This window comes from Leuciscus leuciscus, assembly GCF_965113295.1.
Source record: "Leuciscus leuciscus genome assembly, chromosome: 25".
NCBI classification, from domain to species: domain Eukaryota; kingdom Metazoa; phylum Chordata; class Actinopteri; order Cypriniformes; family Leuciscidae; genus Leuciscus; species Leuciscus leuciscus.
The window spans coordinates 2,296,741-2,321,995 of NC_138724.1; the positions used below are offsets into that span (position 1 = coordinate 2,296,741).

General features: G+C 39.9%; 2 protein-coding genes across 2 annotated transcripts in view; both read right to left on the reverse strand.

The window, feature by feature from the left end:
• Positions 1 to 2,776: 2,776 nt before the first annotated feature.
• LOC309490524 (uncharacterized protein) lies at positions 2,777 to 6,080 on the reverse strand. Its single transcript, XM_082159743.1, has 8 exons — positions 5,180 to 6,080; positions 4,446 to 5,079; positions 4,263 to 4,361; positions 4,018 to 4,160; positions 3,825 to 3,931; positions 3,606 to 3,750; positions 3,395 to 3,521; positions 2,777 to 3,242 (listed from the first exon to the last, which is right to left on the reverse strand). The coding sequence occupies exons 4-8, from the start codon at positions 4,048 to 4,050 to the stop codon at positions 3,028 to 3,030; spliced, it is 627 nt and encodes a 208-aa protein (XP_082015869.1). The 5' UTR covers positions 4,051 to 4,160; positions 4,263 to 4,361; positions 4,446 to 5,079; positions 5,180 to 6,080; the 3' UTR covers positions 2,777 to 3,027.
• Positions 6,081 to 13,983: 7,903 nt separating this feature from the next.
• The window catches only part of LOC309490458 (scavenger receptor cysteine-rich domain-containing protein DMBT1-like), a 76,163-nt gene continuing 64,891 nt past the window's right edge, over positions 13,984 to 25,255 (reverse strand). Inside the window, exons 18-23 of the mRNA XM_082159644.1 lie at positions 24,003 to 24,308; positions 23,445 to 23,480; positions 23,228 to 23,284; positions 22,775 to 23,080; positions 20,907 to 20,941; positions 13,984 to 14,562 (exon numbers count right to left, since the gene is read on the reverse strand). Of these exons, the coding sequence (XP_082015770.1) occupies positions 20,934 to 20,941; positions 22,775 to 23,080; positions 23,228 to 23,284; positions 23,445 to 23,480; positions 24,003 to 24,308 (713 nt within the window). The 3' untranslated portion in view covers positions 13,984 to 14,562; positions 20,907 to 20,933. The remainder of the gene's footprint in view (positions 14,563 to 20,906; positions 20,942 to 22,774; positions 23,081 to 23,227; positions 23,285 to 23,444; positions 23,481 to 24,002; positions 24,309 to 25,255) is intronic.

A 25,255-nucleotide genomic window follows, 5' to 3' on the forward strand; every position in this document is an offset into this window, starting at 1 on the left:
CTGTGGGGGTGCGCACAATGTTGCATATGCGGGCTGCGCAGTAAGGAAGAAAGCAGTAGAAGTTCAGAATGAGAAGAATAAAAATAATATGACATGTTTAAGCAGTGAAACTAGTGGAACGAAAGAGCAAGGAGAAGCTAGAAGATGACAATAAAGAGGGGCAGAATGTAAGTAAGCCGAGAGATCAAATAAGGGTGGAAGAAGGGACGGTCAGGGAAGATGTGTTAGTGGTAAGCAAGAAGAATTTTCTGTTGTTTATGGCAGAAGTTATTAATTTTACAGCTCAAACGGATAATAGAACAGAGAAGATTCAAATAATTGTAAAGGCAGCGGAAAGATTTCTAGGTGTAAAAGGACTCACATGGGAGAAAGTTAGAGATGGTCTAACTTTGGAGTCTCAGCAAAGTCAGGAAACATGGGTTGGTCAACAATCTGGATATTAATACTGCAGTGGAATGGAAGGAGCCTGTTGGCTAATGGTTTGGAGTTCAAAGGATATGTTAACCAAATGAAAGAGAAACCGGATGTGATTTGTATACAGGAATCTTGGCTTAAACCTGGACTTGATTTTGTACTGAAAGGATATTCTGCAGTGAGAAGGGATAGAGAAGAAGGTAATGGAGGAGGATGTGTGACTTTTATTGGAGTAGGTATTCCATTTAGGAAAGTAGGAATATAACCCATGCAAGAGATTAGGATTGAATGAATTGGAAAATATTGAAGGACAAGATGATGAAAGAGTTATCTGGTGTGGAGATTTTAATGCACATAATACACTGTGGGGTGGGAAAGTAGTGGATATAAATGGGCAGGTAGTAGAAGAGTTAATAGATGTGAAAGCATTTAGGAAATTGAAGAGAACTCACAATTTTCAAAATGTAGTTAACTATAAAGTGACTCAAGCAGTGGTAAGGAACGTGGTAAGAAAGACAAAAAGGGAGTTTTTGAGATCATTCTGTAATGAAATAGGGCGAAGTACTCCAGTAGAAGAGATATGGAATATGATTAAGAAAATGATTGGAATAAGTAAGGAATTTGATTTACCAGTGTTCAAAATGGGAGAGGAGTTAGCAGTAACAGATGAAGAGAAGGCAATAATGTTTCGAGATGAGTTTATTAAGGTTAACTCTTCCAGAAACTTGTGTGAAGAGAGGAAGAGAATAAGAGAAGAGATGTTAAAAAAAAATCCGACAGTGAAAGACAGAAGGGAAGTTTTGGACAGTGTATTAGATGTTCCATTTGAAATGGCTGAATTGAAGAGAGCTAGCCTGGTTAAAACCAGACTATTCTCAGTAGTAACTGAGTTATAGTCTGGCAAAGCTCCATAGACAAATCATTTCCAAAGGGGCGTCACCAACGGGCATCGCTCAAATGCCTCTGGGCGCAGTTGGATAGACCTAAAACCAATCAGAGCGATCGTCATCGTGTAAAGCCATATGCTGCATCCCAATTTGCCTAAGTTACACTACGCCATAAAAGTATGTACTCTTTTTGTGAAGAAAAGGTATTTACTTTTGAATGTGTAGCAAAAAAGTAGGCAAGCTTTAGGACATACTACTTCGTCATCTTTATCGGACGGATCTGTCGCGTGCATCCTGTCACTTAAACTGCCCTGTCAATCATCGTGTCACAGTTAAAAAATCCTCTATTAAATCTAATTTAATTTCCTACCGTTTTGGAGAGAAATGTAGTATCACGTTCATCTGCCAGTGGGTCTTTTATGGAGACTGTCCTCATGTGTTTGCAATTTGAATATAATGCATTTAAAAGTTGAACGGACGTCGCTCAAATACCTCTGGGCGCAATTGGATAGACCTAAAACCAATCAGAGCGATCGTCATTGTGTAAAGCCCGCCTCAACGTTTCTGATTGGTGCCGTGATTTCGACGGCATGGAAATGGGCTTGAATGAGCTCTTTGCCAGACTACTTCTCGAGCAAATCTGAATTTGCCGGAAGTTGTCTGGGTTTTCCCAGGCTAGAAGAGAGCATTAAAAAGAGTGAAATAATCTGCAACTGGGCAAGATGGAGTAAGTTATAGTATGATAAAAAAAAATTAAGTGAAAAGGCATTGAGTGTAATATTGGAGTTTGTAAACAGGATATGGATGGAAGGAGTGTTACCTAAGAGCTGGAAAGTGGCAATAGTTATTCCCATAAGGAAGCCAGGGAAGGATCATAGTATTCCTACAAATTATAGACCAATAGCACTTACCTCCCATGTATGTAAAATAATGGAAAAAATTATTACAGACAGGTTAATGTATTATTTGGAATAAGAGAAGAAGTTATCTCTAAATCAGAGTGGATTTAGGTGGTGACGAGGAATGATGGACCCAGTAGTTTGCTTGGAGTCAGATATTAGAAAGGCGTTGATAAATAAAGAGATCGTGATAGCAGTGTTTTTGGACATTGAAAAGGCTTACAATATGGTTTGGAGAGAAGGGTTTCTACTGAAACTGGGAAGTATGGGGGTAGGAGGGAGAATGTATTTCTGATGGTCGAGACTTGTACATCCAATTTCTCAATAGTATAGCTCTATTTGTTCAAAAAAAATTGTCGAAGTGTGAAGTGAAACAGAACACTTCTCAATAGCTGTAATTTGAAAACAGCAGTGAAAAAAAAAAGTTTACAGACCTTTCTAAATGGCATTGGTCAAGGCACACTAATGTATATCATTATAGAGCAGGTCTCATTTGTACTGATTTAAGTAATGCAAATCAACAGTAATGCAAATCAACAGTAATGCAAATCAACAGTAATGCAAATCAACAGTAATGCAAATCAACAGTAATGCAAATCAACAGTAATGCAAATCTCCAAAGACCTATTATTGTATTAACCACAGAAACAGGATAAAGTGCAACATTTTCTAAAGTGCTGTTATTAAACAAGAATAAACAATGAGCTGTGTTGATATCTGTCTGACTACCATGTTTTAAACTCTGAAGAATCCTCCTCCATATCTAACAGCATCACTCATAATTATTTTAAACTCCTGGTATGTTCTCATGTGTTTAACAGGAAATGTTACTGTACAAGTGCAAGCACTAACAACTGGATAACATACAGAGTGATTTCCAAGTCGTTGACAAAATGACATGCAATTTTAAACAGTCTCTTTTCATCTGGAAGGATAGGAATGTGGGACTGCCCTGTCATCCACTGGAGCACCTTTTGGACAGAGAGTGGTTGTGTGTCACCCAGAACTGTATCTCCTTCCTCATCAGCAATGGACACATCAACTTCAAACAGAAAAACAGAACAACAAAGTTCTTGTTTTAGGTCTTCAAACAAAGCAGTACAGCTTTGATAAAAGTAGTGTCTAACCTTGGTTTAAATAAAGAAACCAGTACATAAGGTCATTCTACTAGAAAAGTACAGCAAAACTAATTACCTGTCACTTCAAGCTCTTGCAGAAAGTCTTGAAGGAAGTTAGTCACTTTCCTCTCAATTCTTTCTTTCAACGTTCCCTTTTCACTGTATAGTGGCTGACAGTTCATCATGATGAAGTCTGCATCAGGCTATAAAAAAATAAAATTGGTGATTACCTTTCTAAAAATAAAGAAAATAGTACTGGAATTGAAACAATAAAATATGTTAAATACTTTTGTTATCTTTCCCGGAACAAACAGTGGTTTGCATAATTCAGAGTTTTTACTCAATTGATCCACCAGGCCATACAATTGCATGCCACTCTGAAGCTGCTGCAGAAATTGAATCAGTCTTGTTGTAGAGTGTAAGACAATAGCCCTTTAAAAAAAAAGACAAACTGTTTTAAAAAACACAAACAAATGATAAAAAATAAAAAATAAATAAAACCTCACCGAATTATGCTTTCTTTCCGTTCATGATTGTTCTGACTAGTGTACCCACAACTAACAATTTCATCAGCCAACATCAATAGGGATTCTGTATCTGTAGCATCTTCAACCTGCAAAATTCAACAGTGGAAGAGAGATGGTTAAGAATCATAAATATGATATTAACCTGACACACACTCAACAAATGATTACTTACCCTACAGATGAGAAGAGAAGATTCCAGATCCATTACATCCTCTTTGCTCAGACAACTGAAGTTAACTTCTCCTGCACAGAGAAAGTTGTAGCACCACTCCCTCAGGAATGCAGGAGCAGGGCCCCCTTATTTCTCCAACTATTCTGTTTTTAAAAGGACAACCAAAAGGACCAATTATAAAACTACAAAAGCCTGTTTATCTTTACAATGCGTTAACATAATAAACAAACTCTGATAAAGGCCACCTGAAATTCTCATCATCAAGGTCAGTTAAGAGTATTTGGGATTTTTCCCCTGGCTCCCAGCTCCCTCAAATAACCGGGTTTCAATCCCTGAAATCATGTCTTAAGCAAAGAGCAATTATTTTTTGTTAATTGCTTTTTGTTATATCAGATTAAAAATCTAGAAAATAAGTAAAAATTACTCACCAGTCAGAAATTCCTTTCTGAGAGCCCCAGTATCAATGCCTGACTCTCCTATAAAGACTACCTTGAGCAGACTGACAGGAGATGCCATTTTCTTTATCTTCCATTGAATAATGCCTCTCTCTGGAAGATATTCTCTGTCGGCACACAACTTAAACTCTGTTGTTGTGTCAACCTTCTCTTTAAGGAATGTCAGAACCTCTTCAAGGCTGCGAAGGACATAATATTAGATCAATTACAAATTTCTAAATGTAAATCAACTGATGTGTATCTGGAGTGTGTATTTTGGACCATATCAAAGATATGGTTACTTATGTAAAATTAGTGTATGATGCATTTTGATTAGCAGCCTAACTTTTTTTTCAATGAAAGAAAAGACATGGCAATTTACAAAACCTAAAAATCAAATGTATTTGTATAGCGCTTTTCACAATACATATTGTTTCAAAGCAGCTTTACAGAAAGTGCATTTCAGAAATGTACATAGAAAAATACAGTTAGTTAATCATGTATTAATTTAGAGCATAAACATATCGCCAGCGTCGAGTCTTCTCTTCACAGGCTTCGAGTCGTCTCTTCACAGGCTTTGAGTCGTCTCTTCACAGGGCAAGTTGCTGCAGAAGTCACTGTACACAAACTACATAAAAACCAAATGCAAGAATACATTGGTAAATAAATTCAGGCATGCATACAGACATGTTATATAATGTTATATAAAACACCGCAATGCAAATCACCTCTCTCAACAGACACTTGCATGGCCATTGCAAATTGGACAAGACACCTGAATGATTTCCCATAAAAAAAAAGCAGTGTATTACAAACAATGACAGACTTGAGAACACTGGCCCAAATTGAAAAACTTTACTTTTAATACTATTGGGCCTGGTTTAACAGACAGGGCTTAGATTAAGCCAGGATATGGCCTTAGTTCATAGGACATTTAAAGGGATAGTTCACCCAAAAATGAAAATACTGGAATAACTCACTCTCAAGTTGTTCCAAACATGAATGAGTTTCTTTCTTCTGTTGAACACAAAAGATGATATGTTTTAAAAATGTCTTTAAGCAAACTATTAATGGGCCCCATTGACTTCCATAGTATTTTCCCCCCATACTTTGGAAGTCAACAGGTCCTTGGGTGGTTTCCCATATTCTTCAAAATATCATCTTTTGTGTTCAGCAGAAGAAAGAGATTCATACAAGTTTGGAACAACATGAGGGTGAGTAAATGACAAAAGTAAAATTTTTGGGTGAACTATCCCTTTAAGTAGCTTTTATAAACATGCCTTAGATAAAAAAAAATTACTGATGTGCATCTTAAGAAAAAACAATGGCACTGACATATTTTTAGATATATCAGTGCAAGTTGCTTTCTGTTAAAACATCTCAAACATTCAATTTAGTCTGGGACCTAGCTAAAGCTTTGTCTGTGAAACTGGAGGTCAATGTGTTGAGTTTACCTTACTCTCGTCCTCAACTACCCATACATCTTCGGATGTCTGCAGGTTTAAAGATAATACTTACACTAAAAATCTATTGCCACTAACACAACATAAAAAAGAGGTTTCTTTAGTTGTTCTCACCTGATCAGGCCCGGGGTGGGGAATCGGGAGAATCGGGAGAATCGGGAGGGTGGGCCGCTTGAGGATTTTTTTCCACATTTGTCACGTTAGTTACATTAGGCTACACACGTTCCGCATTCTGACACCGCAGCGCGCAGCCTCTGCATGGGTTGTACCATGTGAGGAAGTTCTCCCCTCCCCTCCTATAGAGTTGGTTGGGTCCATAGCCCGTCTTTTCCAAAACATTGGGCTTGTTTGAGATGAGCAAAATCTGCGCAGAATCGATCACCGGTGATCAGCGCGAGATGCATGCCGGTGTTGTGCCGAATTTCGACCCCCGCCAAATTATTACCCCCCTAGTATTGGTAGGTTTAGGATTAGTTGTGGGGGAGGGGTTAGGATTAGGGGTGGGGTTAGGATTAGGCAATCAGGTACTGACTTCAACGAGGGGGGTAATAATTTGGCAGGGGGTCGAAATTCGGCACAACACCGGTTAGAAATGTGTCCGAGTGCGGTCCGCCTTGCTCTGATGTCATGCTGACGTATGTCAAAAATCTCTCGCGACCGCAAGCCGCAAATGTCGGATTCTGCAGTCGAGCGCAGTTGCTCTCCATCGACTGCGCTGATCAAAAGCATGATGGGAAACGACTTACTGACGACACAGCTTAATGTTCATTGGTTTAAACAACCGTGATGTATTGTTCTCTTTTGATTTTAAAACTCTGATATCATGTTTTATGTGTATACGTTATGTGTGAATATTCCCAAACTATCTGACAGTGCGATCTCTATGTAATTTTTATAAAAATAAAATAAAAAACACACATAGCCTATGTCTGTATTATAGAAAAAAAAGATTGATAAACATGTATTTGGAATGGAATTAAATAAGTAGGCTGCTTTGGGTGTCTTGTTCATAATATATATTTTTTCATATGGGTTAGGGTTAGGTTAGGGTTAGTTTATTTAACAAAAATTCCATCCAGTTTATTAGCAACACTGTGCACGAGCGTGAATCCCGTGATATTCATCTTTGATCTCGCCGGTGTCAGATCCACTACGAGAAGAGAGAACTGTCCGGCTTGCCTGCGCTTTTTTCACTCCTCCCCTCACTGCAGCCGCCTACTCTCGCATACATTTCAGGCGAGGCAAGGCGCATCTCAAACAAGCCTCTTTTCTCAGGTAGGCTACCGCGGCACCGCCTAACGATAGCTGGGCCGGCCCTACCGTAACGGTACGCGTCAGAGAGGATGGATGGGAGGAAGAGGCCAGGAGGTATGGAAGCTTGTTTCCGCCACAGAATAAAACATTTTAAAAGATAATTGCGACTTTTTATCTCACAATTGCGGGTTTACATCTCGCAATTCTCACTTTATTTCTCAGAATTGCGAGATATAAAGTCAGAATTGCGAGATATAAAGTCAGAATTGCGTGAAATAAAGTCTAAGTGAATTGTTATTTAACCTTTACATTATTTGTTGAACCATAGTATTAATTAGGGCTGGGTATTGACACAAATTTCACAATTTGATTCGATTTCGATTCACAAGTTTGCAATTCGATTCCGATTCCGATTCGATTCAATATTGATTATTTTGGATATCAGGTACAATACACTGCAAATTTTCTCAAGGAAAACAAATCTCTTAACTATTATTGTAAACTATGGGAGTCAGTTGTAGCCTATAGGCTTCATTAGCCTACTATTATGTTGAAGGTAAAAATGAACTGTTTGTATACAAACACTTAAAATACACTTTTATTTATTTTATAAAAATTATATAAAAATTTAAATGGTGGCTGTCATAAAAAACTTTCCAGATTTATTCAAACATGCATTAAATATTGAAGAACATTACAAATTATAATGAATATGTAATATGGTGCATATATTTAACAAAATGCTCCTCTCTAGAGTTAATTTTTCTATGTGACTAACGAGTTTATGGTCACTGGATATGTTTAGGTAAATGTGACGTTACATGGCATTGTTTACTAACGTCTTTCCACGGTTGAAACACTGATTGAGCGATTCTATGTGATACAGACTTCGATAAGTTGTACTCTATCTTTTAACACACTTTCAGATGCTCATTCATGTTTATTTCGCACTGTAACTGGTTTTATTTAGGCGGAAGAGAAGGTCATGTCCGCTCCGCGCTGCTGCTTCTCTTGAGCTGCGCCAGAGCGATCTCACGCCACAGCGCCAAAACGGTAATTATGTTTTTGAATTTCGTAAGAAAATGGACGTAATTTGAAATCTGAGACTTTGTTTCATATTAATAATAACACAGCACAAAGATGATTGCGATTTATTGGATGGGATGCGCGCAACAATGTTCCATTCATTCATCAACTGAAAACAGGATGATTAATCGATTCTTGGGATTTAAGAATCGATATCATTTCGTAAAAATGAGAATCGATTAAAATCGAGAAATCGATATTTTTTACCCAGCCCTAGTATTAATACAAACTACACAATAGTAAGAGCTGAGCTGTTGCTTCATTTATCCAATTTGGAAAAAGTGCTAATTTGGAATTCCACCATGGAAAAAGTGGGCCGGTCTTGGGCCTGAAACTCCCGGGCTGAAAAGTGGCCCCACTCCGGCCCTGCACCTGATGCTCATCGGAGGACAATTTTCCAATGCAGGTTTTTATGTGCACTGCCAACATTTGCTGTGGCATCACCTCACTACATTGATAGCATGTCGTCTTAGGCATTTTTGAAAAGTGAGGCGAGTCAGGAGCCAGAGGAGAGGTGTCTAATGACTCCTGGAGTGGCACAATATAGAATATTGCTTTCCCTCCAGAGGAGACAGACCTTAATGTTTTTGCAGAGAATCCCTCGGATCCCTCGCGGAGGAATGATCACCAGCTTTCTTCTACCACTACCACCTTTAAAAAAAATTGCTAGTGCAATTCCACTAATGCCAACATCATTTTTGAGTCTATTTAAAAGAATGTTGTGGTCGATAGTGTCAAATGTAGCACTAAGATAGAGTAACACTAATACAACCACAATCGGACGATGGGGGCATCATTTGTAACTATTGTAACCGCACTGGGTAGTACGTTAACATTAGCTCAAATGTTCTATAGGGAATTTTAATAATTAATCATGAATATGATTAATATTGCATATTTACAGTTACATAAAATTTATCGAAGTTGAAAATAGATCGATTGTATATGGATAATCAATTACAACGAATTATAATTCCTCATTCATATATCAATAGTCTTATCTCAGATCGATTTATATGAGATAACCCTTAATGGAAATTAATGTAATTATCAAACAGTTGTTTTGTCCAGCAACCAGCCGTAAGATTAACTTATCAACTTCTCAATAAAGTTATCACTTCTTATAATTCAAAGAAAGCTGTTTTCTGGCCATTGAAACAACTCTCCTGTCCTTATAAAATTTAGGTTACTGAAAAGTAACAAGATAAAGCATGTAGCTTGGATCAACAGTTCATTGACTTCGTGTCATGAGCATTTAAGACAGAGACAATCAAGGATATATGGAATTTTAATAATTGGACTAATACTACATCGAACTACGAGTATACACAGAGTAAATACATGTATTTACAACAGAAACAAACGGACGAAAACATTACAAGACCAAACGGATAACAGATGAGAGAGAGAGGATGAAAGGGTGAGCAAGAGAAAGTGAAAGCAAAATCTGGCAAAACTCATATATGTAACCTTTTGAGAGAGACAACAAGGAATCACATCAATCAAATCAAATCAATACTTGCGTATGGTTCTCTTCGTATTTGCTTGAGGAAAGAAGGCGCGTGTGTCATTTTCTTGGAGCTAGTTCTCTCGTGTCTTCCGGGCGAGCGCGGTCGCGTGAAGATTTAAAGGTTCACCGAACGTGAAGTTACCAAAGAAATAATTCAGAGTTCATCTCCCTTGTGGAGGGAGAGGCGAATATGAAAATAAAACTTAGTAAAGGAAAGAAAAACGGAGATGAGAGCTCCCTAAAGAGCCATGGAACCAGAAATTCCCTCAGACGAAGTGCTCGGGCGTGCTTCCTTAAGGAAGAGGAGCTGAACGCGGTCGCGGGAATTTCAAGAGAGTCTTTTTCTTTGAGTTGAAGTTGCCGGCTACATTCGCTTCACTGAACGTAGGAGTCCGAAAACGAAAATAAAGAAAAGACTTAAAGAAAAGAAAAAAGAAAGCGGAGAACGCTCCCTAAAATGGAGCCATGGATCTTCTGTCACTGAAAGATGAGGGTTCGTAAAAAGGTCTCACTGAGGAACTCTAGGTCGGTGTTCTTATGGAAAGACTTAACGTACGCCTACTTTGCGTATGCGGACCAATCGCCTTAGAGTATCTCGAGCGGGAGAAATTCTTCTTTGTCTTGTCAGGAGAAATTATTTGTATAGTTTGATGGTATAAAATTTCGTAATTTTTACCCAGAAAGATTGTATACACAGAACAATACATTTTACTGTAATCTCCTATGTATGAGTGGTTCAGTCAAAACAAGACGGTTAAAGAGAGACCAAGAATGGCAGGTAAAGGTAGAAGAAACATAAAGTTACATTCATATGCAGAATTATACACATTCAAAGTTTGTTCCTTCAAATAAACGTCATAAACGAAGTGAATATAAACTGGGAAACACACAGGAGTATATGAAATATGACATGCTTATATTCTAAGTTTAACGTTCAAAGTTCGTGTATGTGTGTCAAGTCAAGTCAAGTTTATTTGTATAGCGCTTTTCACAATACAGATTGTATCAAAGCAGCTTCACAGTATTAAATTAAAATAATACAACAAAGTTTGTTTCAAGAGGAATTTATTGATTGATAAAATTAAATTAAATATCCCCAGAATATCCCCAACTGAGCAAGCCAAAGGCAACAGTGGCAAGGAACCGAAAAACTCCATCAAGTGACCTAATGGTGTCCTAAAACTCCATCAGGTGACCTAATGGAGAAAAAAAAAAAACCTTGGGAGAACCCAGGCTCAGTCGGGGGCCAGTTCTCCTCTGGCATTTATGAGCTAGAGGCCGGATTGTAGTTTGAACTGTAGGATTATATGAATGCCTGACTGAAGAGATGCGCCTTTAATCTAGTTTTAAACTGGGAGAGCGAGTCTGAGCAACGAACAGTATCAGGAAGACTATTCCAGAGTTTTGGAGCCAAGTGTGTGTCGGAAGCTGCTGAAGCTTGTTGGTCATAAGCTTTATGACCTGCCGTGAGATCGGGTTACGGGATGCGATTCCACTGGGAGAAACATTCTTCAAAAATACCTTTCAGAGCCAAACACTAGAAGATCATAACTATATGATCAAAACAACACTAATCAAACATGCATACAGGAAGGCCAGATACAAGTCTGAGTTACATATATTAAAAGGATATTCCTATCCTAAGTTACACACAAAGGATGTTTGTGTGTGTGTGTGTGTGTGTGTGTGTGTGTGTGTGTGTGTGTGTGTGTGTGTGTGTGTGTGTGTGGCGTATGTGTAATGTCACATAGAAAGGCTTGCGGAGCTCGCAAGAGAATGTTGATTTTAGGTTCTGGTAATACTCCAGGGTGCCATAAAGTGTCGCGAAAGACCATTTGTTGCAGACTAGCTGGAGCCTAAGCATGATTTGTATTTGGGAGTCAGGAGGTTAAAAGCTTTAGTGAGCTTTGCAGAGAATGTGTTTGGAAGAGATTTGCTTAGAAAACACAGAGTCCGAATTTGTTAATTCAGACCAAACGAACGAATGATTCAATAGCCCAGTAGTTACACTATTGAGAGCTGTCTCTGTACTATTGTATGGTCTAAATCCTGACTGGAAATCCTCGCAGATATCATTTCTTTCTAAAAGGAACATAGTTGTGAGGATACTGCCTTTGACAGAAAATGTAGATTCGTGATCGGCCTGTAATCGACTAATTCTGTAGGATCAAGTTGCATTTTTTTAACAAGTGGTTTATTAATAGGCAGCTTAAAGGTTTTTGGTACGTATCCTAATGTCAAAGATGAATTAATGATATTAAGAAGAGGATCTATGACCTCTGGAAGCATCTCTTTCAGTAGCTTAGTCGGTATAGGGTCTAACATACATGTTATTGATTTATATGATTTAACGAGTTTAGACAATTCTTCCTCTCCTGTAGGAATGCATAAAAGGAATTTTTCCTCAGGGAGACAATGCACAGCCTGATGCGATACTGTAGTAGACGGTTGCATAGTTCTAATTTTCTCTATACTATTATCAATCTTGAAAGTAAAGAAGTTCTTAAAGTCATTACTGTGCTGTTTAGAAACATCTGGGGTTGAAGCTTTATTTCTCGCTAATTTAACCACTGTTTCAAAAAAATTCCTAGGGTTGTGTTTGTTTTCTTCTAAGAGGGTTGAAATATAAGCAGATCTAGCAGATTTTAAGGCCTTTCTGTACGCAATCATGCTCTCTCTCCATTAAATGCTTCAGATTCAAACGACGCTACGGTCCCTAAAGGGTGCAACACACAACACAGGGTGCCAAATCTTCATCCCTGGAGGACTCTAGCCCACCCTCTAATGCAGCAATTGACAACGTATCTTCCACCGGATGCCTGAATGAGACGCTGGGTCACCCATGAAACCCACCCAGAAGCTCCACAGCTTGCAATGTGATAGAATGGGAGGGCCGCAGAGATTGGCCTGGTGCAATTATGAAGCAATTACGATCCACAACCTTTCAAAACCCCTTAATAGCTTACAATGACTTCAGCCATTACTAGAGACTTATCTTTTTTGTTTTTTCACTTTAGAATACTTTTCCAAATAATTAGTAATTCCTTCAGAAGGATTTGGTAATACTTGAGTCATTACTAGTAGGTAACCACCAGGAAGGTATGAAAAAATAGTAGTTGCTGATTAGCTAATAGTGAACTACCTCATTCGACTGAGCGCCATTAGTTTCTAATTCATTAGTCAGAGTTTCTTCTTAGGTAATAGTAGTTACTAGAGAGTTAATGATGCGTTACTCATTTGTTCCTGTGTAGTTATTCATTAATGATGGAACAGCATTCTAAAGCGTTCCCACATTGTTTATTTCTTTGGTGATTTTAATGTTATGTGAGTTTGCTTGTTGTATATTTGTGGAACCATGTGAATATATAGTGTAAATAGTTGTAAAATATACTGTGGAAAAATGTATATGTATACTGTGGCCATTTGTTTATTTGTGTCTTTATTTCAGACTTAGTTGTACACTATTGTAACGGACAAAACATTACTTTTTGTATTATTGTATTTTAGCTACTCTGATGCCCTTGTGTGATGTATTTGGGTCACATGCAGTAACAAAAGGAGCAGCTTGAGGGCGCTATTGCCTGGAAGTAACCGGACATATGAACTCAGCTATCATAGAGTACATCAGTTCGTTTGGTAGAGGGAAATCTAATCGCTGAATTCATGCTACCTTCTTGCTCCTCTAAAGTCCTTTGTTGAGAACTCTTTGAGTTTCTGCTCAACTGTGAGTATGGATTGATTTATATATTTGACGTTGTGTTTGTTTCATAAGATCATTGATGTTAGCTATTTGCTTTCTTTCTAGAAAGGACATTTAATTTCCACATGTTCTTTTGTGAGCACTGATTGGATACAAGAGGCAGTGAATTCAAGTGCAGTCCATGCTGGCAATGAGACTACAACACATGGCTTTGCACATGGCCAGTAACTTGGCGCTGAGGACAACGCTTCACTGAATGCTGTTGACCGCGATCTTTTCTCACATTGTGGATTATAGGATTACAACCATTGTAATATGGTTTGCAACCACTGCAACCACTAGCCTTGTGGATTTGTGGAACCAAAAAAAAATATGGTTCCAACCATTGCAACCACTCAAGTAGCCTTGTGGATTTGTAACTCATTTCATCTTCATCATCACTTCAACTTATCAAAGACAGGACATTCAAACGATAAGTTTACTTCATCTCATTGACTCATTATTGAAGAGACAAAGACCTTTGAGATTGCTTTGCAGTTTATTTCTATTGTCTGTTTGGCACATGTATTAAGCACTGGTGGGGAAAATAAAATAGGTTTAAATGATCATTTGTTGAAGAGATTTATTTATCAGTACATGTCAAAAATCTGTTGAACCACCTCAGAGTAACATAGAATATTGTCAAACAGTAGACATTGTTTCTGTTCTTCCTAATGATTCTATCCCACACTTTAATGTGAAAAGAAAACTACCCTTTGAACCAGACAGCTCTTAAGTTCTACTTAATAACAAGAAATCTACATGTTGATTTGGGAAAAAAGATATTACTCCAACGTACAAATTTAAGATGATCTTGAGAGTGTGATTTGCAAAGGTGTTGAGAAACGCAGCTTGTAGCAATGTGGCATCAGTGTCACATTCATTTAGAAAGAGATTAAATGTGTGTAAAACAATGAACATTCTTTGTAAAAAGTATTTCACTCTGTGAAATATTCTAGAAAAAGTTCAGGACACTTGGCAGAGAAACAAATAGCATAATCAAAGAACCACACAGAATTGGAGCTGTGGATATGTTCCGTTGTTCTTGGGTCCAAATATCTGTGAACAAGAAATATAATACAGTGATATGTAATAGATTTAATCTGACATATAGCAGATTATTTTAAATATGCATAACCAATACATCACTCAACTGAATTAAATTAGTTCCCTTTCAAGGGAACTCGCGCTGCATCAAGCGCTGCAGGAACGTCCTGCGTGATTGCGTCGTGAAGCTCATGTGTAATCAGTCCAATGGAAAGACGAGACGTCATAGGCGGGTGACATCATTGACCAGGAAACTATAAAGCACCCCTGAGACAGACCGCGACAGCTTCTGTGCCTTCAGCAAGCGATCTGTGTATTCTGTCCTTGTCATATTTATTGTTGTCTGTCAAAGTTGCAATATGCCTATATATTATGGCAAAAGAGAGCAAGCAAGCGTTATGTTGTTCCCTGCCCACGTTATATCACGGGTGGGGACACACACTTCAGCTTTGTGTTGCTTATTTGCGAGTGGACCATGCCAACAGTCAGTTCTCGAGGGGGCTGACTGTGAGCATTGCGAGAAGCTGTCTGAGAGGACGCTCCGCTCCCGCCGGCCGTTCTTCGAGGAGGACGGATAGGTGTGCTCTCACCGAGGCGCGGGTCCCGCTGCTGCCGAGGCACGGCATCGACGCGCATCTTGGGGATCACAAATGGTTCTAACGGCGGGGTTTGAGACGGACCCAGCCCTATCTCTGCCTTCACCTGTTAGATCCAGTGCTTTATCTCGGGGAGAAGCACGCTCTGCGGTTTCTCCTCCCCGGGATGAGGCACTCATGCTGTGATTTCCAGTTCCGAGGAATTGGTATTAGTGTTTGTTGTTTTAAAAATAAATAAGGCAGATGTTTATGAGTTTTCAATAAATAAATAAATAAGCCAGCTCATAACTCTGTTGAATGAAGAGGAGCTTATAAAAGGAGGTTTTATCTAGTGCTGTTGCTAAGTTAAATATTACTGGCCAGCCGAACATATATGAGAGTGAAAATATAAGGAAAACTCTATATCTCAGCCTCCTCGTCGTCGACACTGAGGTGTCGAGATCGTGGAATAAACCGGTTTTCTATTTATGTGAAATTCTATCCCTAAACTTCTACTATAGTAATGTTATGGGTATTAAGTATCACGGTATGACAGTGCCTCGGGTTAAAGAGACGCTTACGAGCTATCTCTCTCCTGGGTCGGCGTCATCATAACCCCGACGTTACCCACCAGCCATCATAAATAATAGATAAATATTATTAGGCAGAACTGGTGGGTAAAGTATATAAGGACATGGATGAATGTGAGGATATAACAGCACTGACGCTATTCGAGAATTGCTTCGCGCAACAGATAAACTATACCGGGGAGGGACGGTTTCGAGAAATCGTTTCTCCTCGGCGACTCTCTGTGGAGGGTCGCAGTGCTGCCAGTTCGGTTGTTTCCTGCTGGTGGCCACGGAGTGATATATATTTATATATATATATATGTATATATATAGTTTTTCTGATGTAAAGAAAAATTAAGATAAAATATGTCTGTTCTTCTGGGCGCTCCGCTTTCAAAAAAACAAAGAAAAATAAACTCGTCAGCGGCGTTCCAGAGGTTTCTTCCTCACCGATCTAATGTTCCTGAGACTGCTGGGTGGGAGCAGTCTCAGCCAACTAAAGCTCCTCGCAGCATAAATAAAATGCAGCAAAACAGAGCGTTGCCATTTGGGCTCATCCACAATCGAAGGGGACCTGGGTGGCGGTCGCAGTCTAGCCAGTTAGAGATATGCAAGATTTGAGGACTGTTTTTCTCTAAAATCGCTGGAAGAAGAAGCCCTGACACAGAGGCTGCAGGTTTCTGAGGGCAGTCCCCTCCGGGGTAGGGACAGTTTTGAGAAATCGTTTCTCCTCGGCGCCCTCTGGGGTACGACTCTCTGAGGAGGGTCGCAGCGCTGCCCGTTCGGTTGTTCCCTGCCGGTTCTCCGTTCAGGGCACCGAGGTGTCAGCGTCCCCATACGATCCTCCTCCGAGGGGAGTAGAACGGTCAGTTTGGTTGTTCCCTGCCAGTTCGCCATTTCAGGGCACCAAAGTGACTGTTCAACCAAATCCAGAGGCCAGTCTCGAGAGACTGGTTCCCCTAGTAGAATTTCTGGCAGCGTGGAAACTACTGCCACATATTTCTCAGTGGGTCCTGCACACTATAGAAAAGAGTTTCAGAATTCAGTTCGGTTCTCATCCTCCCAGATTTCTAGGGGTCCTCCCCACAGTGGTGGACCCCGAGCAGGCTCTGATTATAGAGCAGGAAGTACTGACACTTCTGCAAAAGGAGCTATAGAAGGGGTTCCTCCTCCCAGCAGACAGCCAGGGTTTTACAGCTGTTACTTCATTGTTCCGAAAGAGGATGAGGGGTTGCATCCTATTCTAGACCTGCGTCAAACAAAAGGTTTTAGAATCTCAAGATCAAAGTATGCTTACGCTAATATGTCACAGATTCAGTCCGAGGACTGGTTTGTCACAATAGACTTGAAGGAGCGTGTACTTCCATGTATCTATCCATCCTCATCACAGGAAGTTCCTGAGGTTTTCTTTCGGGGGCGAAGCATACCAGTATCGGGTTCTTCCCTTCAGCCTAGGTTTATCACCCCGCACCTTTACAAAATGCGTGGATGCAGCTCTGGCTCCTCTGAGACTCCAGGGCATTCGCGTATTAAATTATCTCGACGATTGGTTGATTTTAGCTCAGTCCGAGCAGATGACAGTTCGGCATCTAGATGTCGTTCTGTCTCACAGAGGTTGGGGTTGTGGCTCAATGCCAAGAAAAGCGTGCTCCTCCCAGCTCAGAGGACCCCTTTTCTGGGTGTTTTATGGGATTCGACATTAATACAAGCACGTCTGTCGCCTGCACGTATTTCTGCGATTCTCACAGCCGTAAAGGGGTTAAAACTAGGCCAGTCACTCACTGTGAAACAGTTTCAGGGACTGTTGGGGCTCATGGCAGCTGCTTCCAACGTAATTACTTTTGGTGTTCTGTACATGAGACCTCTGCAGTGGTGGCTCAGGACCAAGGGGTTTCTCTGAGGAGAAATCCATTTCACACGATCAAGGCCACGCGGCGATGCCTTCATGCCTTGGTCATGTGGAAGAAACCTTGGTTCCTCGCCCAGGGCCCAGTGCTGGGGGCTTCTTGTCGACACGTAATGCTTTCGACGGATGCCGCCCTCACGGGATGGGGGGCGGTCATGAGTGGCCGCTTGGCGAAAGGTCTTTGGCAGAACCATCAACGTTCTTGGTACATAAATCGGCTGGAAATGATGGTGGTATTTCAAGCTCTCAAATACTTCCTGCCAGACCTGAGAGGCCACCATGTGCTTGTCCTCCGGACAACACACTGATGGTCTCGTATATCAGAGCAGATATCCTGTTGAGGCAGGGGCTGAGGCCCGGGGAATGGAGACTTCACCCCGAGGTGGTGGAGCTCCTTTGGGAGAATTTCGGTCAAGACTCAAGTCTACCTTTCGCATCGTTTTATACAATGTATTGCCCTATGTGGTTCTCCCTGACGCATCCAGCTTTGATTGAACTAGATGCAACGTATTAGGTGTGGTTGAGGCTACACCTGTATGCATTTCTCGATATCTTTGCTCCTGGGAGTTACTCTCATCCGGAGTTATGGATACTGTGGGCTTGGCCTCTGAGGGGGCCCAGCTCATAGGTTCAGGTCTCTCGACTGAGGTCGTGGAGAGCATACTCCAGTCTAGAGCTCCCTCCACGAGAAGACTGAATATGCATTGGAATGGAAACTGTTCTCTGCCTGGTGCGGAGAACGCCTTCTGAATCTTGCTATCTGCCCTATGGTACAGTACTTGATTTCTGCAATGAATGTTTCTTTGCTGGGTTATCTCTGAGGAGAGATCCTTATTTCGTCTTCTCCATGGTACGTGAGGCTGAGGCCTGCACATACTTGGATTTGCACCTGGTATGGTGATAGTCTTTCTTCACCCCTTGCCAGGTTGTATTCCTAGGTCCCTTCTAAATTTTGCGGGTCATTTGTGCTGCAGGCCCTCTGTCCTCCACCTCAGATCAGGAAAAAACGTAATCTGTTATGCCCCTTTTTGGGCTTTCGATGCTTATGTCCACAAAGCTGCCCTGTATATTATATATATATAAGAGCAATTATTTGTTTGCTTCGGGTTACCTAAGTTAGGTTGCCCTGCATCTAAACAGATAGTGAGCAAGTGAGTAGTTGAGGCTATCTCACTTGCTTATTAAGCGGCTGGACAGCCTTCACCTTTGGCTGTCCCGGTCCATTCTACAAGGAGTATGGCTGCCTTTAAGGCTTTATTATCACGAGTTTCACTCTGACATCTGTAATGCGGCAGGCTGGTCCTCACCGCAAACATTTGTTAGATCTTATGACTTGGACCTAGGCTCCACTCCAGGGTCTAGGGTGCTTGTTCCTAGTGTGCGCATGGTCTTCATACAGAACAGGCATTTGTCATATGGCGTCGTGGGTATAGGGCAGTGGTTTTCAAACTTTTTCAAGAGCGACCCTTTTTTTTTTTTTTTTTTTTTTTTAAGCGACCCATAGGCCTATATAGGCCTATTCTTAAGCCTTTTCTTAGCAACCGCTTTTGATGATGCACGTGCAGTGGCTTATCCGTGACGCGATCGCAACGCAAAGTTGATTCTGCACTCTTTTGATCTAGCTAAAGCTACAGGGATGCTAATTAACCGGTTAACCATTAACCATTGTAAGAATTTTAACCAATTAATATAGCCTACTATCGTTTGATGTATGCTTAAAAAATTCACTAAAAATATTCCACAACAAATCCTTTAAATTTAATGATATTCAGAACAGAACAAGAATGAAAAAAATATCTATAAACAAGCCAAAACGAAATAATTTCGTTGGGCTCACCTAACTCTCTCATTCGAATATTTTTTTTTTCCATATTCGCGATTTATTTGGATGCTAAACTATTATTTATTATAGGCTTCTAAGAAAAAATGTAAATGATTATCCCCCCAAATTTTTTATATTTATTAGGCTTCAAAAAAATATAAAAACTTTTAATTTAAGTGAACTTAAAACAAACCTTACATAAACCCATTATAAATGTCATATTTACCTGTGCCTTTCCTGTCTAACAGATATGAAATATACAGAAATTGGATAAGGTTATCAAAACATTCTGCACTGCATAAATTATAAACTAAATATAGAGAAATCCGTATTAAAGCTACACGCATTCTTTAGTCAAGAGCAGTTAGTAATTTTCTCCGAGAATTAGCTGCTGCCACTTTAGGACCAGCCACAGCTGACGATCTCACGCATCCCATTCTCTCACTACTCTTTACTTTCATTTAAGATTTTATTTAACTCATTTTCTTGTGAGGATACTCGACAAAACGGACATTTTGGCATGCATGCGTGTTGTTCGTTCTTGCGCGAAAGAGAACTTGATACTGGCGCGCGTCTATCTGTGGGTCGTGTGTGTGTGTGTCAGGAGGACATTTACTGACAGCGCGTTCTCTTTTGTCTTGTCGCGCATGAATGGTTTAAAAGCATTTGCATGAATAAGAGCGGGATCATATAACGATAGCTTAGTCACCTGTTGTTGTTTCTGACGTTTCATCGCCTGTGCCGCAACCGCGATACCACGGAGGAGCAGGACGGAGCCTATATCGATGCGCGCGCGTCCGCGTCCGGGAACATCGCGTGCCGTCTCGGTTTTCTTTCCGTCAACTTGTTTGTGAGGCGCCGCGCCTCACAGAAATGGACCAAACTCAGTTGTTTAAATAGCCATATTTCGCGTGTTTCTTTTATATAGGCCTATAGACTATGATTTTATGAAAACAAATTTTGTTTTTTAATTTAATTATATTTTCCTTAAATCATCCTGGCGACCCATTTTGGGTCGCGACCCAGGGTTTGAAAACCACTGGTATAGGGTTCCCGCAGCGCTTGACGCAGCGCGAGTTCCCTTGAAAGGGAACGTCTCAGGTTACGTATGTAACCATGGTTCCCTGAGAGGGAACGAGATGCTGCGTCGCTTTGCCATACTCCCTGCATGCCTGTGATCGACATGCTTCGGCTTTTCAGAAGCTGTCACGGTCTGTCTCAGGGGTGCTTTATAGTTTCCTGGTCGATGATGTCACCCGCCTATGACGTCTCCTCTTTCCATTGGACTGATTACACATGAGCTTCACGACGCAATCACGCAGAGTCTCGTTCCCTCTCAGGGAACCATGGTTACATACGTAACCTGAGACGTTTTTTAAATTAAAAAATTAAAAAATTAATTAAAAACAAAAAACCCTTTGTTTCTTTCAGACAACATCAGGGGACCCATGGAAATTCCAGCACTGTCATGGAATTCTACAAACCTGCCCTCTCTCCAGTGGTCTCCAGAGTCACAGTGCTAAAAGAGAAAAGGAAATACAGGATAATCAGGCTGTGTATTATTTAGACTAGCATTTGATTCTATACTTTATTAAAGCAGAGGACAGTAAAAACATATACCAAAGCAAACATGTGTTTTGGTTTAGGACATAGTGCAAGAAAAAAATGTCATGATACTTTTCAACATTTATTGATACCTTTATTTATTAATATGTTTTGTTGGAGATCAAGACTGTATTAATGAATGCTAATTATTAGTATTTACAATAAGACTGACAATATATATATATTAATACATACATACATAATATATATATATATATATTAATATATATATATATATATATATATATATAACATTTTGGGATGATCCAGCCATACTCAGTTTACTGACCAAATATTCAGATATTGTTATGTATAAATCAGAGATAGAAGGGGTTGTGCAGTGGTGTAAGGAGTGTAACTTGGTGTTGAGTGTTAAAAAAAAAAATGAAAGAAATAATTTTTTGACCCAAGGTTTGTGGGTGATCATTGCCCAGTGTCAATTTATGAGGAGGAAGTTTAGCTGGCAATAACATATAAACATTCAGGGATTTACTTCTCAGCTAAAATGAGGCCATCAAGTGGAGTATGTTTGGACACAAGCTAGTCAGTGCTTGCATTATTTGTAAAGACTCAGGGACTATGGGGTGGATAAAAGTATCATGTTACAGTTCTACAGATCAGCTATTTAATCTATAATATGTCATGGCTTCACAATATGTCCATTAAACGTAGGTCACAACTTCAAAATGTGGTTGAAATAATTGCCATTTAGCCCCATCTGTCTGTAAAGAAACAGAGCCGTATTTATTATTGTTGATCCAAGCCATATTCTTCATAAGGAGTATGAGCTGATGCCCTCAGGCAAGACAACCTGTAAGTTGAATAGGTATAAATTCTCTCTAATTCCATTGTCAATTACATGATTGAACAATAAGTAATGATTGCTTTGTGTGAGTGAGGGTAGATTTGTAATGTGTTGGGTATTGGGTAATAATTTAGGTGTAGGTATTGTGTATTAAAATCTGTAATGATTGATGTATACCATTTGAAAATGTTATGTTTTGTGTTGTATGGATAAAATGTAAATGTATGGTGGACTGTTCTGCATTGACCTGCTCTCTCGATAGCCCAAGACAAATTTCTCAAAGTATCAAACTAAAGGTGATGATACACTGGGAAACTTTTTGAGCAATGTTGATGGGCAATCTTGCCGAGCGATTGTTGCTTGGGCACTTTCCCATTGAAAATGGGCAATACATTTCTGTCTGGATAATTTATATCAGTTGTGGGCCCTGTGACTCATCTGGTTGCCCGTTGACAGCAACATTGCCCAGCAACATTGCTTAAAAAGTTGCCCTGTGTATGCCCCTTCCCGAGCTAAAAACAAGTTGACTGTGGATGAGAGTCTGAAACAAGGACGGATGGGATGTTGTCGTTCTCCATTTCACAGACGATGAGTGGAAAGAACGTAATAGAACATACAATAATGCCTAAGTTTATCACTGGGGGTGACCACACAAATGTCCTCAACAATACTACGTGCATGCCATTGGATAGCTTGACCCCGTGATTTAAGCATGAATGGAATATAATTGGAAAAAGTTGTTGTGTTATTGCAAACATAAAATAATGAAATACTATAATTATACATGGGTTTTTTCAAGTAGATTATGTTATTTAGATAACATAAATATGAGAAATCTCATGAGAAAATATCAAAACAAATACAATTTATTTTTCACATACACAACAATATACTTTATAACATCCCAAATATACATCAGTTGTATAAATGTGTTTGACTCACCTTGGCAGATGACTCCAGCATCTTCATTGTGCCCACAGTCATGTGATCCCCATGCATTTGATGAACAGTTTGTCAGTGTTGATTCATTCCCACGGCACTGGACATTATCCAACCATATTTGTCCAGAACCTTGTCCAAAATAAGCAGAACTCTTTGCCTCTATAACTCTCCCACAGCCCAGTTCTCTACACACCACTGCTGCGTCTGTAGAATCCCACAGATCATCACACACTGTTCCCCATATTCCATTGTGGAGAACCTCCACTCTTCCAGAACAGAGGTTGGGTCCATTCACCAACTTGACAGCTATTAATCAGAAAACAATATAAAGAGAGAAAAACAGGTCATTAGGTTTTTCGTTTGTTAATTTTTGTTTGTTAGTTTTGTATTTTTGATGAGAAAACAAACAAAGTGTTAATATTAGTGGAGTTTCATCCTCCTCAGCATCATTACCTTTGGGTCCTGGCCGTGAGGCAGTCGTGTTCAATGTCGCTGTTGAAGCAGAAGAAACTAACACACAAATAAACAGCAATGTTATGTTTAGATGAAGATGTTGACATATCAGATTGATTGCAGTGCTTTATGTTTTTCAGTTCAAACTCATTTTTTAGGCTGTTTTAAAAGTTGTGTGAAAAGCAGATCTGGTTCTAATTCAAAGGTCTATAATTACCTGTCGATGGTGCTGCACTAGTTTGTGCCTGGCCTGCTACAGAAAAAGAGAGATGAACAAAGTCTATTACAGTTCCAGAATGGATATCTTCATTTGCATGGTCTTTCCCACACTGAGAGTGATATTCAAACGGATGGTAAACAAAAATTAGGTTTTTATTCTCTAAACCATTCGCCTTCAACATGCTAAGAAAGTCGACTGCAGAGATTCCAAACATGAAGTGAGTGGAACAAAACTCAATGTCTGACATTGAGAACAGGCCAATTAATTTAGCCCATGCAACCAACTGGGCAAAAATTACAAAGTTCTAAATGAAGCTTAATGTACACATTAGCTGCCTCCCAGTTCACTTCCCCCAAAGAGATTGCCTACTCATTAGTCTTCAGGCATCAGGAGCCGCCTTCCGGAGGGGGGAGTAATGTCATGTTTAGTCTGTTCTTGTTTCGTTTTCAAGGACTTTTAGCATGTGTATCTTTTGTTTCCTGCCACCTCATCATTAGTGGTCATGGCTATTCATTGTTTCATTAATTAGAGCATGAATAAATGTGTTTGACTCACCTTGGCAGATGACTCCAGCATCTTCATTGTGCCCACAGTTATGTGATCCCCATGCATTTGATGAACAGTTTGTCAGTGTTGATTCATTCCCATGGCACTGGACATCATCCAGCCATATTTGTCCAGAACCTTGTCCAAAATAAGCAGAACTCTTTGCCTCTATAACACTCCCACAGCCCAGTTCTCTACACACCACTGCTGCGTCTGTAGAATCCCACAGATCATCACACACTGTTCCCCATGTTCCATTGTGGAGAACCTCCACTCTTCCAGAACAGCGGTTGGGTCCATTCACCAACTTGACAGCTATTAATCACAAAACAATATAAAGAGAGAAAAACAGGTCATTAGGTTTTTCGTTTGTTAAAGGAACACTTCACCGTTTTTTGAAATAGGGCTTATTCACCTTCTTTCCTACATTTAGATAGGTGGGCAAATGCATTTTTGTCTCAGTGCATGCATTGTTTTAGTTTGACAGGGTCAGCGCTAGCTTAGCTTAGCACAATGAATGGAATCCTTTGTTGCCAGCTAGCATGTCCTGAGTAAAAGTGATAAAATAAAAAAAAACCCTCCTAATTACTTCTTGTGGCCTGCGTATTCACAACGAGCCGATTTCCTAGGCAGATATTGACTTGGGACTATATTAGGGGGAAGCAAAGGCGAAGCACTGCTACTTAGGCGAAGCATGCTGCTTGGGCGCAGAGATATCACGCAACACATGAAATCCCACGACTGCCCAAGTAGCAGTGCTTCGCCTAAGTAGCAGTGCTTCGCCTGTGCTTCCCCCTAATATAGTCCCAAGTCAATATCTGCCTAGGAAATCGCCTAGTGTTAATCTGCATCGCTATTTGTACTCATTGTGAATACGCAGGCCACAAGAAGTAATTAGGTGTTTTTTTTTTGTTTTTTTCACTTTTACTCAGGCCATGCTAGCTGGCAACAAAGGATTCCATTCATTGTGCTAAGCTAAGCTAGCGCCGACCCTGTCAAACTAAAACAACGCATGCACTGAGACAAAAATGCATTTGCCCACCTATCTAAATGTTGGAAACAAGGTGAATAAGCCCTATTTCAAAAAACGGTGGAGTGTTCCTTAAATTTTTGCTTGTTAGTTTTGTATTTTTGATGACATAACAAACAAAGTGGTAATATTAGTGGAGTTTCATCCTGGCCTGCTACAGAAAAAGAGAAATGAACAAAGTCTATTACAGTTCCAGAACGGATTTCTTCATTTGCATGGTCTTTCCCACACA

Coding starts and splice junctions, on each gene's coding strand:
- LOC309490524 (XM_082159743.1), bottom strand. CDS start 4,050: ATGGATCTGGAATCTTCTCTTCTCATCTGTAGG. Junction 3,932..4,017: donor CTTCTCTTCTCATCTGTAGG/GTAAGTAATCAT, acceptor TGAATTTTGCAG/GTTGAAGATGCTACAGATAC. Junction 3,522..3,605: donor TTCCGGGAAAGATAACAAAA/GTATTTAACATA, acceptor ATTTTTTTATAG/CCTGATGCAGACTTCATCAT.